We start from the raw sequence: 15,071 nt of genomic DNA, 5'->3' as shown, positions 1-15,071 counted from the left end.
GAACGGATGGCATTGGGGGTTTACTCACTTGCCTACGAATTCTCAGAAGGCAGCCTGACCTCCGACCCCTTTTTCTCCGTCTTCTCTTCACGCAAATGACAAGGATTTGGGCCTGTTCCTGGGAAAGCAGTATATCCTTTACGTTGGATTCACTGGACTCGTTAAAGGAGAAAGCTTCTACCAGTTTGTGGTGATTAATCGCTGTTCTGATCTCCAGAAGTTATTTTCGGTCATAAGAGAAGGTAGCAGCAACATTATGTACAAAATAAGTTACAAACAATGCTAAAAAACAAACAAAGTAACACAGTTGGTTTGGAGCACGTAAATCGTCAGCCATCCCCTCCGGTGCCATTGTGACCTGTGGAATGTTTGCCCTCTCAATGGCTGTGTGAAGTTGCTGTATATTGGCGGGAACTGGAACACGCGGTCTGGTGAGTATGCAGGCCATGGAAGAAGTGGACATTTTTAGCTTCCAAGAATTGTGTACAGATCCTTGCGACATGGAGCAGTGCATTATCATGCTGAAACAAGGTGATGGCGGCAGACGAATGGCACGACAATGGGCCTCGGGATCTCAAAACGGTATCTCTGCATTCAAATTGCCATCAATAAAATTAAATTGTGTTTATTGTCCGGAGCTTATGCCTGCCCATATCACCCCACCTCCACCATAGGGCACTCTGTTCACAACGTTGACATGAGCAAACCGCTCGCCCACACGACGCAGTACAAGCTTTCTGCCATCTGCCCAGTACAGTTGAAACTGTGATTCATCTTTGAAGAGCACACTTCTGTAGCATGCAAATGGAAATACAGTGAGCTTTTTCCCACTGATGTCGGTTTGATGCTGAACTGCAGTCAGGTGAGGACAACGAGCACCCAGATGAGATTCAATGAGACGGTTTCTGACAGCTTATGCAGAAATTATTACAACACCTCTGGTGGACTTTGTGCAGTCAGCATGGCAATTGCACACTCCCTCAACTTGAGACATCTGTGGCATTGTGTTGTGATAAAACTGCACATTTTAGAGTAGCCATGTATGGCCCCCAGCACAAGGTGCACCTGTGTAATGATCATGCTGTTTAATCAGCTTTTTGATATTCCACACCTGTCAAGTGGATGGATTATCTTGGCAAATGATAAATTAGCACTAACAGGGATGTAAATGAATGTGTGCACAACATTTGAGAGAAATAAGCTTGTTGTGCATATGGAACATTTCTGGTAACTTTTATTTCAGCTCATGAAACATGGGACCAACACTTTACATGTTGCGTTTATATTTTTGTTCAATTTATATGACTTGGGTCATGCAACGATTTATGAATCATGAGAGTCCGCATGCAAGCGATACTTTCGAAGGCTGCACAGGTGAGTTACAGTGCAGTAACGAGGGTGTGGCCAATGGCCATTTTGACAAGGTAAATCGGTTCATGACTACAAAGTCAAGACTCTAGAAAAGTTGGTACGGTAACTCCTGGATAATAATTGAAAAGTGGATAGAGCAAGTGTTTTAAAAGTCGTAGGGTTTCTCTGCATGCACACTATTTTAACTGCACAACAAACAGCATATCGGTTTTGTAAGGACATTCAGAAAGAATTGCGACGGTATGAGTGACAGTAATGAAAAGAAGACTCCGGTCGCAGAAATAGGTACAGCAGAGGCAACGACGGAAGATCTCGGAAGCTCGTTTAACTCCAAACGGTGGCTCTCGTCATTTACCGCTGACAAACCTACTCCAGTTCTTCAAAAACATGGTAACGGCGGTAATTCAATGGATGATGGGTTGTTCGTGGACTACGACTTTCCAATGGGAGATATGATTCTTCAACCCGCCATGGAATGGAGACGCCCAAAGGTAGCGCAGTATGACATTGTTATAACATAAACAAATAAAAAATAATGAATGAAAATACTTAATTTAAATTGAAACCTTTCTCTCTTACAAAATAAGTGTGTATTAATAAAACCATCCGACATACCATGTTATGTATAATTGCAATACACTGTGAGTGTGATATGTTTGCATTGACAACAGGGGTGGACGGAGGTCTCTTCTGGACAGTTATTTTCAATGCATGACAAATGCAAGTTTTTAGGGGTGTGTCATATACTTCTCTTTCAGGTCGCATAGACGTGCTAAGAATCATGCATGTACTGACAACCATCATAAAAAAACACCCGCAGATTCGATTTGTGTGGGTAATGTTTGGTATAGAGTTTAGCTTTTGTAACTCAAATGTCAATGAAGTGGTGAGAAACTCGGACATTGGGGCAGTGATCTTCCAGCCTGGCCCTGATCCACAGGGTTGGGTATCAAGCTCCAGATGACTGAATCATAGGTGGGTGCTATTCATTATCAGATGGATCAGAAAACCAGCAGGCTCCAGACCTCGTAGGGTAAGAAAGAGTTGAATAGCCCTACTATTGGACAATGCTTTATGAGTTCAGGCCCTGGATTGAAGACTACTGCATTAGGGCAGGACTAGATCATAGTGATTTTAGCCTCAAGGCATAGCCAATTGTCAAGCTGTCATGAGAGCCAAGTCTGGTCGGCTGGTTTTAGTCATAAAGACACAAAGGTCTCCTTACCTACGTCGTACATGTTGTATTTGCTTTGTTTCTCTCCATTGAAGATGGAGTCTTAGGTCAACATTGCCTGTCACCGTGTATCTTTGCACTTTTATTTCAGTTTATTTATCTATGGGGAGGCCTAGTAGTGTTCAGTCAATCATAAATAAAAACAAACTGTAAAAAGCAACAGTTGTGAGTGAGGACAGGTGGGTTAAAGTCTCTACACTACTTTAGATCATGTAAACAGAGTGTGTCCCTGGTATGTTGTTATCCACTTCATCTTACCCAGTAAAGGGGACACTCAGCTAAAAGTTTGTTATTAAGAGGCGTGTTGTGTCTTGCTTTCTCTTCCCTCTCCCAGGATATCTGCCCTTCAGCACAGTTCATAGTGGATGGAGCAACACGTATGGACGTGTGTCAGGGAGTTCTGAGTAAGTAGAACAAATGCCGTATGTATGTTGCCCGAAGCAGTGGCTTTCCACCACCTGCCTCCTTACATATTAGGGTGTTATTCAATCTGCGTCGCACAAGTTCAGCGCTGCAGCGTGATTGCCTTTAAATGTCAATGTTCTCGCTTTTTAGTGGAGGCTGCGTTCATTGTAAACACTGCATATGTCTGCTCAATCAGAAATGACCTTCAAATGTCTATTGTGGAATCTGTAATGCTTTACAGATTGAATAGAGCCCTTAGTCTTGTTTCCAACCATTGCAGTACCACAATAAGCTGGGGTACGGTTGATCTGTCTGTTTCCTTATTACCCAAAGTTTTCTCCCATTGATGGCAATGTCGTGTCTTTAGCATCCATTAAAGTGAAGACTGTTATTTCATCAAATCAATTCTCAGTAATTATTATTATTATTACGTGATTAAACAAATCATGTAAATGCAATTAACTAGGAAGTCGGGGCACCAAGGAAAATCTTCAGATTGCAAAGTTATAATTTTCCATATATAACTCCTCAGATATTTTAATATGTGATCAATTAGTCTTCTAATTAATTAATTATTCTTTACCTCACGTTAGTCTCATTCAAAACAATGTAAATTGTTGGTGTTCTGCACGAACCCAGCCTTTACTATGAATCATCCATACATCAATTGTCTTAATCATTTATTTACTAACTAAATAATCACAGAAATGGATAAACAAACAACACAGTAGATATGGTTACAAGGAAATGATAGGGGAGGTTCCCTAGTGGGCTAAGCCGATATGACGGCTTGGTGGTCAAAGGGAAGTGGGTGTGGACTGAGAAGAGCGGGAAAGACAAAAATGAGTCACTACACAGTTAATTATATTAATTCAAATGCTAATCCTTTGCACATGAACGCTCACTCATTCGGGAATAATTGCAGTCACTATATATTTACGCTCAGTGTGTCGTCATGATCTCTGTTGGAACCGTCCGTCTTTCTGTTGGAAAGTTCATCCAAGCGTCTCTTCTGTTCTTAATTAGAATGGATACTTCAGAGTACCCTTCAAAAATGTTCTTATAGAATAGACGTTTCGGCAGTTGTCGATCTTCGCATGTCAGGTTGACATAATTTCTAGCTGCAGACTAGTAATTAGTATCGAAGATTTGCTCTTATTCTGTCGGGATCGATAGTCTGAGTTTAACCATTTCCACCCGTGTGGCCAATGCTCCACGTGGTATGGTTAGGAATTCAACAACCATTACAACCTTAGCTTATACTGAGGTTTTTTCTACTCAACTTAGACCCCTCAGCTGACTGAGGTACGCATGGTCTGAAGAGGATTTCTTCAGGTGGGGTTTTTATTCGTAACAGTAGAAAAGGACTGTCCCATGAGCCAGATCACGTCTGTGCTCATGGGGGCGGGCCAATGACTGAGTTAAACTTTAAAGGGAATACAATTCTCTCACATTAACGGTTTAACATAGCATTATATCATTTCATAAATAGTTTCATCTTTACTAATTCATTTTATACAATAATTAGACGCAAACCTCATAACGGAGGCACTTGTATTACATTTACATTTAAGTCATTTAGCAGACGCTCTTATCCAGAGCGACTTACAAATTGGTGCGTTCACCTTATGACATCCAGTGGAACTGCCACTTAACAATAGTGCATCTAAATCTTTTAAGGGGGGGGGAGGATTACTTTATCCTATCCTAGGTATTCCTTAAAGAGGTGGGGTTTCAGGTGTCTCCGGAAGGTGGTGATTGACTCCGCTGTCCTGGCGTCGTGAGGGAGTTTGTTCCACCATTGGGGGGCCAGAGCAGCGAACAGTTTTGACTGGGCTGAGCGGGAACTGTACTTCCTCAGTGGTAGGGAGGCGAGCAGGCCAGAGGTGGATGAACGCAGTTCCCTTGTTTGGGTGTAGGGCCTGATCAGAGCCTGGAGGTACTGAGGTGCCGTTCCCCTCACAGCTCCGTAGGCAAGCACCATGGTCTTGTAGCGGATGCGAGCTTCAACTGGAAGCCAGTGGAGAGAGCGGAGGAGCGGGGTGACGTGAGAGAACTTGGGAAGGTTGAACACCAGACGGGCTGCGGCGTACTGGATGAGCTGTAGGGGTTTAATGGCACAGGCAGGGAGCCCAGCCAACAGTGAGTTGCAGTAATCCAGACGGGAGATGACAAGTGCCTGGATTAGGACCTGCGCCGCTTCCTGTGTGAGGCAGGGTCGTACTCTGCGGATGTTGTAGAGCATGAACCTACAGGAACGGGCCACTGCCTTGATGTTATTTGAGAACGACAGGGTGTTGTCCAGGATCACGCCAAGGTTCTTAGCGCTCTGGGAGGAGGACACAATGGAGTTGTCAACCGTGATGGCGAGATCATGGAACGGGCAGTCCTTCCCCGGGAGGAAGAGCAGCTCCGTCTTGCCGAGGTTCAGCTTGAGGTGATGATCCGTCATCCACACTGATATGTCTGCCAGACATGCAGAGATGCGATTCGCCACCTGGTCGTCAGAAGGGGGAAAGGAGAAGATTAATTGTGTGTCGTCTGCATAGCAATGATAGGAGAGACCATGTGAGGTTATGACAGAGCCAAGTGACTTGGTGTATAGCGAGAATAGGAGAGGGCCTAGAACAGAGCCCTGGGGACGCCAGTGGTGAGAGCGCGTGGTGAGGAGACAGATTCTCGCCACGCCACCTGGTAGGAGCGACCTGTCAGGTAGGACGCAATCCAAGCGTGGGCCGCGCCGGAGATGCCCAACTCGGAGAGGGTGGAGAGGAGGATCTGATGGTTCACAGTATCGAAGGCAGCCGATAGGTCTAGAAGGATGAGAGCAGAGGAGAGAGAGTTAGCTTTAGCAGTGCGGAGCGCCTCCGTGATACAGAGAAGAGCAGTCTCAGTTGAATGACTAGTCTTGAAACCTGACTGATTTGGATCAAGAAGGTCATTCTGAGAGAGATAGCGGGAGAGCTGGCCAAGGACGGCACGTTCAAGAGTTTTGGAGAGAAAAGAAAGAAGGGATACTGGTCTGTAGTTGTTGACATCGGAGGGATCGAGTGTAGGTTTTTTCAGAAGGGGTGCAACTCTCGCTCTCTTGAAGACGGAAGGGACGTAGCCAGCGGTCAGGGATGAGTTGATGAGTGAGGTGAGGTAAGGGAGAAGGTCTCCGGAAATGGTCTGGAGAAGAGAGGAGGGGATAGGGTCAAGCGGGCAGGTTGTTGGGCGGCCGGCCGTCACAAGACGCGAGATTTCATCTGGAGAGAGAGGGGAGAAAGAGGTCAGAGCACAGGGTAGGGCAGTGTGAGCAGAACCAGCGGTGTCGTTTGACTTAGCAAACGAGGATCGGATGTCGTCGACCTTCTTTTCAAAATGGTTGACGAAGTCATCTGCAGAGAGGGAGGAGGGGGAGGGGGAGGAGGATTCAGGAGGGAGGAGAAGGTGGCAAAGAGCTTCCTAGGGTTAGAGGCAGATGCTTGGAATTTAGAGTGGTAGAAAGTGGCTTTAGCAGCAGAGACAGAGGAGGAAAATGTAGAGAGGAGGGAGTGAAAGGATGCCAGGTCCGCAGGGGAGGCGAGTTTTCCTCCATTTCCGCTCGGCTGCCCGGAGCCCTGTTCTGTGAGCTCGCAATGAGTCGTCGAGCCACGGAGCAGGAGGGGAGGACCGAGCCGGCCTGGAGGATAGGGGACATAGAGAGTCAAAGGATGCAGAAAGGGAGGAGAGGAGGGTTGAGGAGGCAGAGTCAGGAGATAGGTTGGAGAAGGTTTGAGCAGAGGGAAGAGATGATAGGATGGAAGAGGAGAGAGTAGCGGGGAGAGAGAGCGAAGGTTGGGACGGCGCGATACCATCCGAGTAGGGGCAGTGTGGGAAGTGTTGGATGAGAGCGAGAGGGAAAAGGATACAAGGTAGTGGTCGGAGACTTGGAGGGGAGTTGCAATGAGGTTAGTGGAAGAACAGCATCTAGTAAAGATGAGGTCGAGCGTATTTCCTGCCTTGTGAGTAGGGGGGAAGGTGAGAGGGTGAGGTCAAAAGAGAGAGAGGAGTGGAAAGAAGGAGGCAGAGAGGAATGAGTCAAAGGTAGACGTGGGGAGGTTAAAGTCGCCAGAACTGTGAGAGGTGAGCCGTCCTCAGGAAAGGAGCTTATCAAGGCATCAAGCTCATTGATGAACTCTCCGAGGGAACCTGGAGGGCGATAAATGATAAGGATGTTAAGCTTGAAAGGGCTGGTAACTGTGACAGCATGGAATTCAAAGGAGGCGATAGACAGATGGGTAAGGGGAGAAAGAGAGAATGACCACTTGGGAGAGATGAGGATCACGGTGCCACCACCCCGCTGACCAGAAGCTCTCGGGGTGTGCGAGAACACGTGGGCGGACGAAGAGAGAGCAGTAGGAGTAGCAGTGTTATCTGTGGTGATCCATGTTTCCGTCAGTATAAACAGAGTTATGGTAATGTGGCTGTATTGTCTTTCATGAGGTCACAAACATGAAACAAAACGGACCGGGTCGTAGCTGGCTTCTCCACCGACCGTTTACACATTCTCCAAAACATGGATATTGTTTAGTTCTCAAGTTCTGTGATGTAGAAGAAGTTCCTTTGTTCTATTGTGAAACTCTCTCTCTCTCTCTACACTACATGGCCAGGAGGAGAGAGTCTCCTCAAGGAATTGACAACCTGAGATAACAGAACCTGGGTGTAAGAAAGGAGAGCGAGGGGGATGCCACGCTCTATACCCAGAAAGGGCCACGTCATGACAGCAAAGTTCTACCCTAGAGCACAGAATGGCTTTGACATCATTAATGAATTGTATGTCTACTGTACAGTAAACGACAGGTGGTCATCATCAAATGACTAAACATGCTCTCCCTTGACTTACCCAGTGACGTAAATGCGATATAATATACCTTTACCTGTCCCTCTGTCCTCCCCTGCTCTCTGTTGATTAGATGACTGCTGGTTCCTGTCTGCGGTGGCATCCCTCTCCCTGTATCGCCCGCTGTTGGAGCGGGTGGTGCCCAATGGGCAGAGCTTCCAGGAGGGTTACAACGGCAGCTTTTACTTCCAGGTCAGCCTCAGGACATTAAACACACCTAATTAGGCTGTACAGTATTTGTCAAGGGTTGTTGAATTTGCACTCCTGTTTATAGGACATATGGGTGAATGACTATTTTAGTTGGAGTTTGTTGATGCCTATCCCTGTCGGTCTATAGTTCTGGCAGTACGGCGAGTGGGAGAAGGTGAAGGTTGATGACCTGCTGCCTACGCAAAAGGGCAAGCTGATCTACCTGTGCTCCTCAGAGAAAAGAGAGTTCTGGAGTGCTCTGTTGGAGAAGGCCTACGCCAAGTCAGTGTTTGTCTCTGCAATCTTTGGTGTTCTATGCATGCTGTTTTTTTTCTGCTATCCTGTCACACACACATTGTCTTTGTGGATGCAATGATTTGATATTTTAACTCCGAGTTGGTCTAGAACTGCATGTCTACGTCATTCTATCTTGTCAGTGTAATTACCTCCTGCGTGTGGCTTTAGTTGCGTAAGGCCAAAGTGGATAACACCAGGATGTACCAGTGTGTCCACTGCACTATGATGCTGCTCTGGCCTCCAATCTTACCTGTTGTGATTGACCCTCTCTGTCAGGCTGAAGGGAGGATATCGGGCCCTGAACATGGGCTTCCCCCACGAGGCCATGGTGGACATGACAGGGGGCATAACGGAGGTGCTGACTGTGGCTTCTCTGCCCAAGGACCTGGCAGCCTTCCTCAAGCCCATTCTGGCCAAGGGAGCACTCATCAACTGTGCCAACTGCCAGGTGTGTGTGTGTGTGTGTGTGTGTAACGTTACAGGGGACAAGGTGATGAAACGTAGGTGCCGAGCCTCCATCTTTCTGATGGAATAACCTTTCTACGTGTATTAGGATTCAAACCCACTCCTATAATTGTATCAGTGAGCAGAACACGGTAATATAACCTTCTGTTCTACTTTGCTTAGACATTAACATATGTTGTGCGTGGGTTCATTTTCCCACAGGGCCCCCTTGAGCAGAGGAATGAGTTTGGAATCCTATTCAGACATGCCTACTCTGTAACCGGGCTTGAAAATGTAAGACTACCCACCTCTGTTGTCAAATTCACTCTCTGATTCATGACTGCACACCAAGGCCAAAAGTGTCCAAATGCCACCAGCCAAAACCTGCACACATTCAGTGGAGTTGGGTTTCCTGTGTTTGATAGTCAAATAGGTTTTCAGTTTGGGTGACTCTGTCTCTCTCACTCCTCCACTCAGGTGAAGACGAAGTATGAGACTGTGGAGCTGGTCCGTGTTCACAACCCCTGGGGAAAGATGGAGTGGGAGGGACCCTGGAGTGACATGAATGGGTTAGCTAGCTATTAACCCATTAATCATACCATTTACGTGTGTGTAGGGGGGGCAGGTTCCTCACAGTGTGTTTGTCTGTCCACAGGCCTGAGTGGAGTCATGTCCGTGAGGAGGAGCAGAAGCGTCTGGACAGGGTTCAGAAGGAGGACGGGGAGTTCTGGTAAGTGGACCTCTCTTCATAGACTCTCTCTTTGTGTATACTTCACCTGTTCTCATATATTAATAACATCTCTCTCTCTTCGCTCAGGATGGCAGTGTCGGACTTCCGTCAGAACTTTGAGTCGATGGAGGTGTGTCACCTGAGTGAGGAGACCCTGAGCGAGCCGGGCGCCACACAGAGGCCATGGAACTGCACGATGCATCATGGGAGCTGGGTTCCACATATCTCCGCTGGGGGCTCTCCCAAAGGGGGTGGGAAAAGTCACAATGCTACTGACACACACACCACAACTATGAAATAAAAATGAATTCAGCCATACATAATCAGAGAAGGAATACATTGATATCCATGTGTGTGCCTTATTGAAACATATACACACAGATGATGTACAATACTAAATATGTATCTGTCCAGGCTGGTTCTGGCAGAACCCTCAGTTCCACTTGACCCTGCTGGAGGAGGACGATGACCCCAGTGACCCTGAGCTGACCTGTTCCTTCCTAGTGGCCCTCATGCAGAAGCACCAGAGACTCAGAGGAGTCCACCTGGGCATCGGCCTGGATATCTACAAGGTACACCAGCACATGACTGTATGCAGACATACACACGCAACAGGAAATACAGCCAGAGTAGATTTAAATGAGCCACACTAAATATGAGAGAAAAAAGAAGGGAGGAAGAAGTCAGGGAATATTTGAGTGTGGCATAATTTTTCTCAGTGTGGAAATGTGTGTGTATGTACCCTACCGTATCCACCCCTCTCTTCCCAGGCTGCCTCAGAGTGCTCTTACCTGTCCTCTTTGGACCTGAGCTTGCGCCACCCACTCATCAGCACCCAGGGTTACGCCCAGCGAACGGAGGTGGTGATTCGTGGTCGCCTGGCGCCCGGCCATTATGTCATCATCCCCTCCACCGCGGATACCAATCAGCAGGGAGAGTTCATCCTGCGGGTGTTGACAGAAAAGGGCAACAATGCGACGTGAGTGGACCAGTCCATGACTGGATGTTGGAGGCAGAGATACCTATGATAATTGTTAGTTTCATGGCTCTCAGTCAAGAAAAGGCTCTCTAAATTACACTGAGTTTACAACATTTTAAGAACACCTGCTCTTTCCATGACAGACTGACCAGGTGAATCCAGGTGAAAGCTATGATCCCTTATTGATGTCACCTGTTAAATCCCACAGTCGGTGTGGAGGGACTGTTTCCTTGAGACAATTTAGTCATGGATTGTGTATGTGTGTCATTCAGAGGGTGAATGAGCAAGAGTAAAGATTTTAAATGCCTTTCAACGGGGTATGGTGGTAGGTGCCAGGCGCTCCGGTTTGAGTGTGTCAAGAACTGCGTCACTGCTGGGTTTTTCACGCTCAACAATTTCCCCATGTGTATCAAGACTGGTCCACCACCCAAAGGACATCCAGCCAACTTGACCTTGGGAAGCATTGAAGTCAACATGGGCCAGCATCCCTGTGGAACACTTGTAGAGTCCATGCCCCGACAAATTGAGGCTGTTCTGAGGACCAAAGGGGATGTGACTCAATGTTAGGAAAGTGTTCCTAATGCTTTATACACTCGGTGTGTATGTTTATCCACCAATTAGAAGGTCTGTTTTTCAAGTTAAATCGTATGATTCTGTATTTTCTTTGTGTTTGCAGGCCAGCTGAGAAGCCCGGCACTGAAGTAAACTCCCCCACACAGGTAGAGGTCATTGCATTGATGTCCAAAGTATCCACAATCCAACACCTCCTGTTTCCATTAGTATGGGTTTTCGTGATATGACTAAATGGATCATCCTGTGTGTTCCACTGTAGCTCTCCCTCTTGCGGCTCTCCTTTCCACACCTGTCGGCTCTGCCCTCTCCTGAGGCCACACGACAGCTCTTTAAAAAGCACCGCAACAAGGTGAGAACACATGTAGTAGGTTCCATGTAAACTGTTCCATTCTAGCCTAAGATGTGCAATATTTACTTTCAAAACTTTTTTTCGAACCTCCCAACAGAAAGGAGAGTGTCGACCTTTGGAGCTTCTCAACCTGCTTACCGAGGCCATAAAAGGCGGAGGTAAGGGTTTGGCTCCAAAAATGGACCGCTATCGTCCCTCAAAAATGGGAGCTAAGACACACCTTCGATTACCATGTACACACTTCCCCTTTACAGCAGCTTGTTATAATGGCATCTGTCAACCAGTAGCCATTGCTTTGCCAACATGCACCTGGAAAATTCTGGAAAACTGTACGAATCTCTACTGATTTAGCAGTCTTCCATAAGCCATAACTACAGCGGGAACATTCAGGAAGTAGTGATGTCACTGCAGGAGGAAGTCTTAACTGTTCCAAACTGACGGTTTGTCTGTGTGGCTTCCTGCTCTTTTCCTGGGCTGTGGCCTGCAGTGCTGGCGGGGAGCGAGAAGAAGCTGGTCCTGGAGCACTGCAAGAGCTTTGTGGTCCTCACGGATGTATCCTTTCTCTTGGAGAAAAAAATACATGTATGGCTGAACCAGTCTGCATCGAGTCTCAACATGGCTGTATGGTCAGTAGTTTATATAGATCAATAAACATGTTAATATAGGTTAAATATATACCAGATTCTGGTGTAGCGGTCTAAGCTCACATATACCCCCTGGTCATAGGGGTTCGAGCCTCGGCTAGGCCGACTGTTTGAAGATCATAGCCCTTTTTTTGGGGAGCTATGTAATGTGGAACGTTACACACTTGCCATGTATGTACATAGACATACAAAGGTAGGGTAACTTGTCCACCATGACCTCACTTGGTCTGCTGATCTACCAAGACCTTAATTGTGCCATGCATTTTTGATGGTCCGTTTCCTTGACTGCAGTGTCAACCCAGAGTCGGGGGTTAGCTCAGCTGGACTGGCAGGGGTTCCAGGCACTGTGGGACAAGATCAGGAAATGGACAGTAAGGTCTAAACCATACAAAGCCATCTGTCAGTGGAAGGTTTACAGTTTCAATCATTCTGTTCTTTCAATATGATAAGATTGGGCGGTAGTTTGATTGGCTAAAGCATGCTTTGTCTTTGAAGTCTAATTATGATTGGCTAAAGCATGCTTTGTCTTTGAAGTCTAATTATGACTGGCTAAAGCATGCTTTGTCTTTGAAGTCTAATTATGATTGGCTAAAGCATGCTTTGTCTTTGAAGTCTAATTATGATTGGCTAAAGCATGCTTTGTCTTTGAAGTCTAATTATGATTGGCTAAAGGACATATAATAGTGATCCGTGACATCTCTGATTCAATCATGTGACTGAGCTGATTCAATAATCATACGACCCCTTCGATGCATGCGAAGTGATTTGAGTTATATTTGTCTGAAAATATTATTCAGTCATGCTGGTCTTGATCTTCCACTTAACAGGATATATTCTTGACGTTTGATAAGAACAAATCCCAGTTGCTGGAGTACCCTGAAGTCTCACCTGCCTTGAAAGCTGCAGGTAGAACACACATGATCTAATGACAAGCTTCCATTGGTGCCTTTTAGGGGGCGCCAAAATGCCACTCTTCATGTTCAGTCCCTATTGGTCCACATTAACTTTATACCAACAGAATTTACAATGCTGAAACAGCAGGTTATGTGGTTGAACATGAGTTGATATGTATTCGTCTGGTCTGGTCTGGTCTAGGCATGGGGGTGGATGACTTCGTCCTGGAGCTGATTGGCCTGCGCTACACGGAGCCAGACATGACAATCAGTTACCCCGGTTTCCTTTACCTGCTGATGAAACTGGACAGCATGATTCGTAAGGGAGGGCATGGGTGTGGTCCAACAAGGACTGAAAATAGGAATTTAGGAAGACTGATTGATGTGGGATTTTAAATGATTGAAGATGTGTTACTGACAAGAAAGATTGAAATGTGTTACTTTTGGGGTGCACTTAGAATAAACTAATAATCATACAAGAGAAATGTGTATTTGTATGTAAGGGTATTTGGTCTAATTCATCATGTTTGCTCCATTCACAGATAAATTTCAAGCCTATGACATTGTGGGAATGGGGACCATATCAGTTAGCTACAGACAGGTAAGAGCATACAGGACAGATGATCCAAACCTACTCTTTTTCTCACAGCCTAGTAAACATGCAGAATATGAATGAAAAGGCCGCTTTTGCATGTGATCACATATGTATAATGGCTTGGATAGCCATTTGAATTAAATATTGATTTATTGTCTCACCCTTTTTCTGATTTGTAGTGGCTCCACATGACGATGTACAACTGACCCGCTCTCACTGGTTTTCATCCCCTCCGCCGGCTCAACTGGGTTTTGGTGCAGCATTGTTTTAAATGAAAAGTTACAGATCTATTTTGCAATAAAGACTTTCAATTATTTGTGCCGAACATCAGATTTTAGCAACTAAGTGCATGCTGTAATTCTGTTTCACTTTCTGTTGACTGGGAATGTTTTGAAAAATGTATGTTCTGCTGAGAGACTTTAGTGTGTGTAAATATCCGCTTCAAATGCGGGATGATCTTGTTTTCTGAATAGTGAAAAAAAAGCACATACCAGAACCAGTGGTACTGTGACAAACGTTCAAGCAATTTCCTGTTGTGCCATTATTACACGAGTGTTAAATAAGTCCGACTGATTTCAGAAGCTAAAAATGTAGCTTGAAGTACAGCTGCTAATTTTGTAATCAACACACACACACCCCAGACTTGTTAAACAATCTAATATAACTGGAATTAGGATCAGTAAACATTGATATCAAAGGTGTAGTTGCACACCTTTGAATGAAATGTCATTTTCCCCATGTACTAGCTTCACCTGCAACAGGCTTTTTGAAAAAGGAGATGCCAAATCTAGGTCTGTCATTACAATTAAATATAATTCATTAGAAAATGGATATGACGGTTTGATGTGTAATCATTTAACCTTGACATTGTACACACCACAATGATTTCTTATAGTAATGGGAATGGAGTCCAATGCCCATGGGATTTCTGTATATCAGAAAACGATTAGGAATGTGGCACAATGTGGCAGTCATGAAAACATTAGAGGGCTACGGGGGCCTGCGATGATTCATATGGTATATCAGGCCTCGCTGATGATAATTGGCATGGACACACAGTTGGAGCGTGACCTACTTCATGTAGTGTCTGGTCATGTCAGCCAGTCTGCTGTTCCCACATGCTTCAAGAGGGCCACCATTGTTCCTGTTCCCAAGAAAGCTAAGGTAACTGAGCTAAACGACTACCGCCCCGTAGCACTCACTTCCGTCATCATGAAGTGCTTTGAGAGACTAGTCAAGGACCATATCACCTCCACCCTACCTGACACCCTAGACCCACTCCAATTTGCTTACCGCCCAAATAGGTCCACAGACGATGCAATCTCAACCACACTGCACACTGCCCTAACCCACCTGGACAAGAGGAATACCTATGTGAGAATGCTGTTCATCGACTACAGCTCGGCATTCAACACCATAGTACCCTCCAAGCTCGTCATCAAGCTCGAGACCCTGGGTCTCGACCCCGCCCTGTGCAACTGGGTACTGGACTTCCTGACGGGCC

At 45.9% G+C, this 15,071-nt stretch overlaps 1 protein-coding gene across 2 annotated transcripts; it reads left to right on the top strand.

Annotated features, from left to right (window-relative positions):
- Positions 1–701: 701 nt before the first annotated feature.
- On the top strand, positions 702–14,398 carry zgc:85932 (uncharacterized protein LOC405875 homolog). Of its 2 annotated transcripts, none has more exons than XM_029680732.2 (20): positions 702–862; positions 2,940–3,009; positions 7,948–8,066; positions 8,212–8,345; positions 8,637–8,808; positions 9,027–9,098; positions 9,282–9,373; positions 9,460–9,534; positions 9,622–9,785; positions 9,949–10,106; positions 10,305–10,513; positions 11,190–11,232; positions 11,346–11,435; positions 11,533–11,593; positions 11,923–11,987; positions 12,382–12,450; positions 12,907–12,985; positions 13,175–13,291; positions 13,515–13,573; positions 13,747–14,398. In XM_029680732.2, the coding sequence occupies exons 1-20, from the start codon at positions 845–847 to the stop codon at positions 13,771–13,773; spliced, it is 1,893 nt and encodes a 630-aa protein (XP_029536592.1). In that variant the 5' UTR covers positions 702–844; the 3' UTR covers positions 13,774–14,398. The 2 variants fall into 2 exon arrangements, with proteins under 2 accessions (XP_029536592.1, XP_029536591.1); XM_029680731.1 differs by lacking the exon at positions 702–862 and adding an exon at positions 1,402–1,862.
- Positions 14,399–15,071: the final 673 nt, after the last annotated feature.

The sequence above is a fragment of the Oncorhynchus nerka genome, linkage group LG14, assembly GCF_034236695.1.
Source record: "Oncorhynchus nerka isolate Pitt River linkage group LG14, Oner_Uvic_2.0, whole genome shotgun sequence".
NCBI classification, from domain to species: domain Eukaryota; kingdom Metazoa; phylum Chordata; class Actinopteri; order Salmoniformes; family Salmonidae; genus Oncorhynchus; species Oncorhynchus nerka.
The sequence above is the reverse complement of the archived record's forward strand: the minus strand, read 5'-3'. Positions and strand labels throughout refer to the sequence as shown.

What these genes read in the sequence shown, in the direction of transcription:
- zgc:85932 (XM_029680731.1), top strand. Translation starts at nt 1,614, where the DNA reads ATGAGTGACAGTAATGAAAAGAAGACTCCGGTCGCAGAAATAGGTACA. An exon ending in TGGAATGGAGACGCCCAAAG is followed by an intron (nt 1,863 to 2,939) that starts GTAGCGCAGTAT and finishes TCCCTCTCCCAG; the next exon opens with GATATCTGCCCTTCAGCACA. An exon ending in CTGTAACCGGGCTTGAAAAT is followed by an intron (nt 9,099 to 9,281) that starts GTAAGACTACCC and finishes TCCTCCACTCAG; the next exon opens with GTGAAGACGAAGTATGAGAC.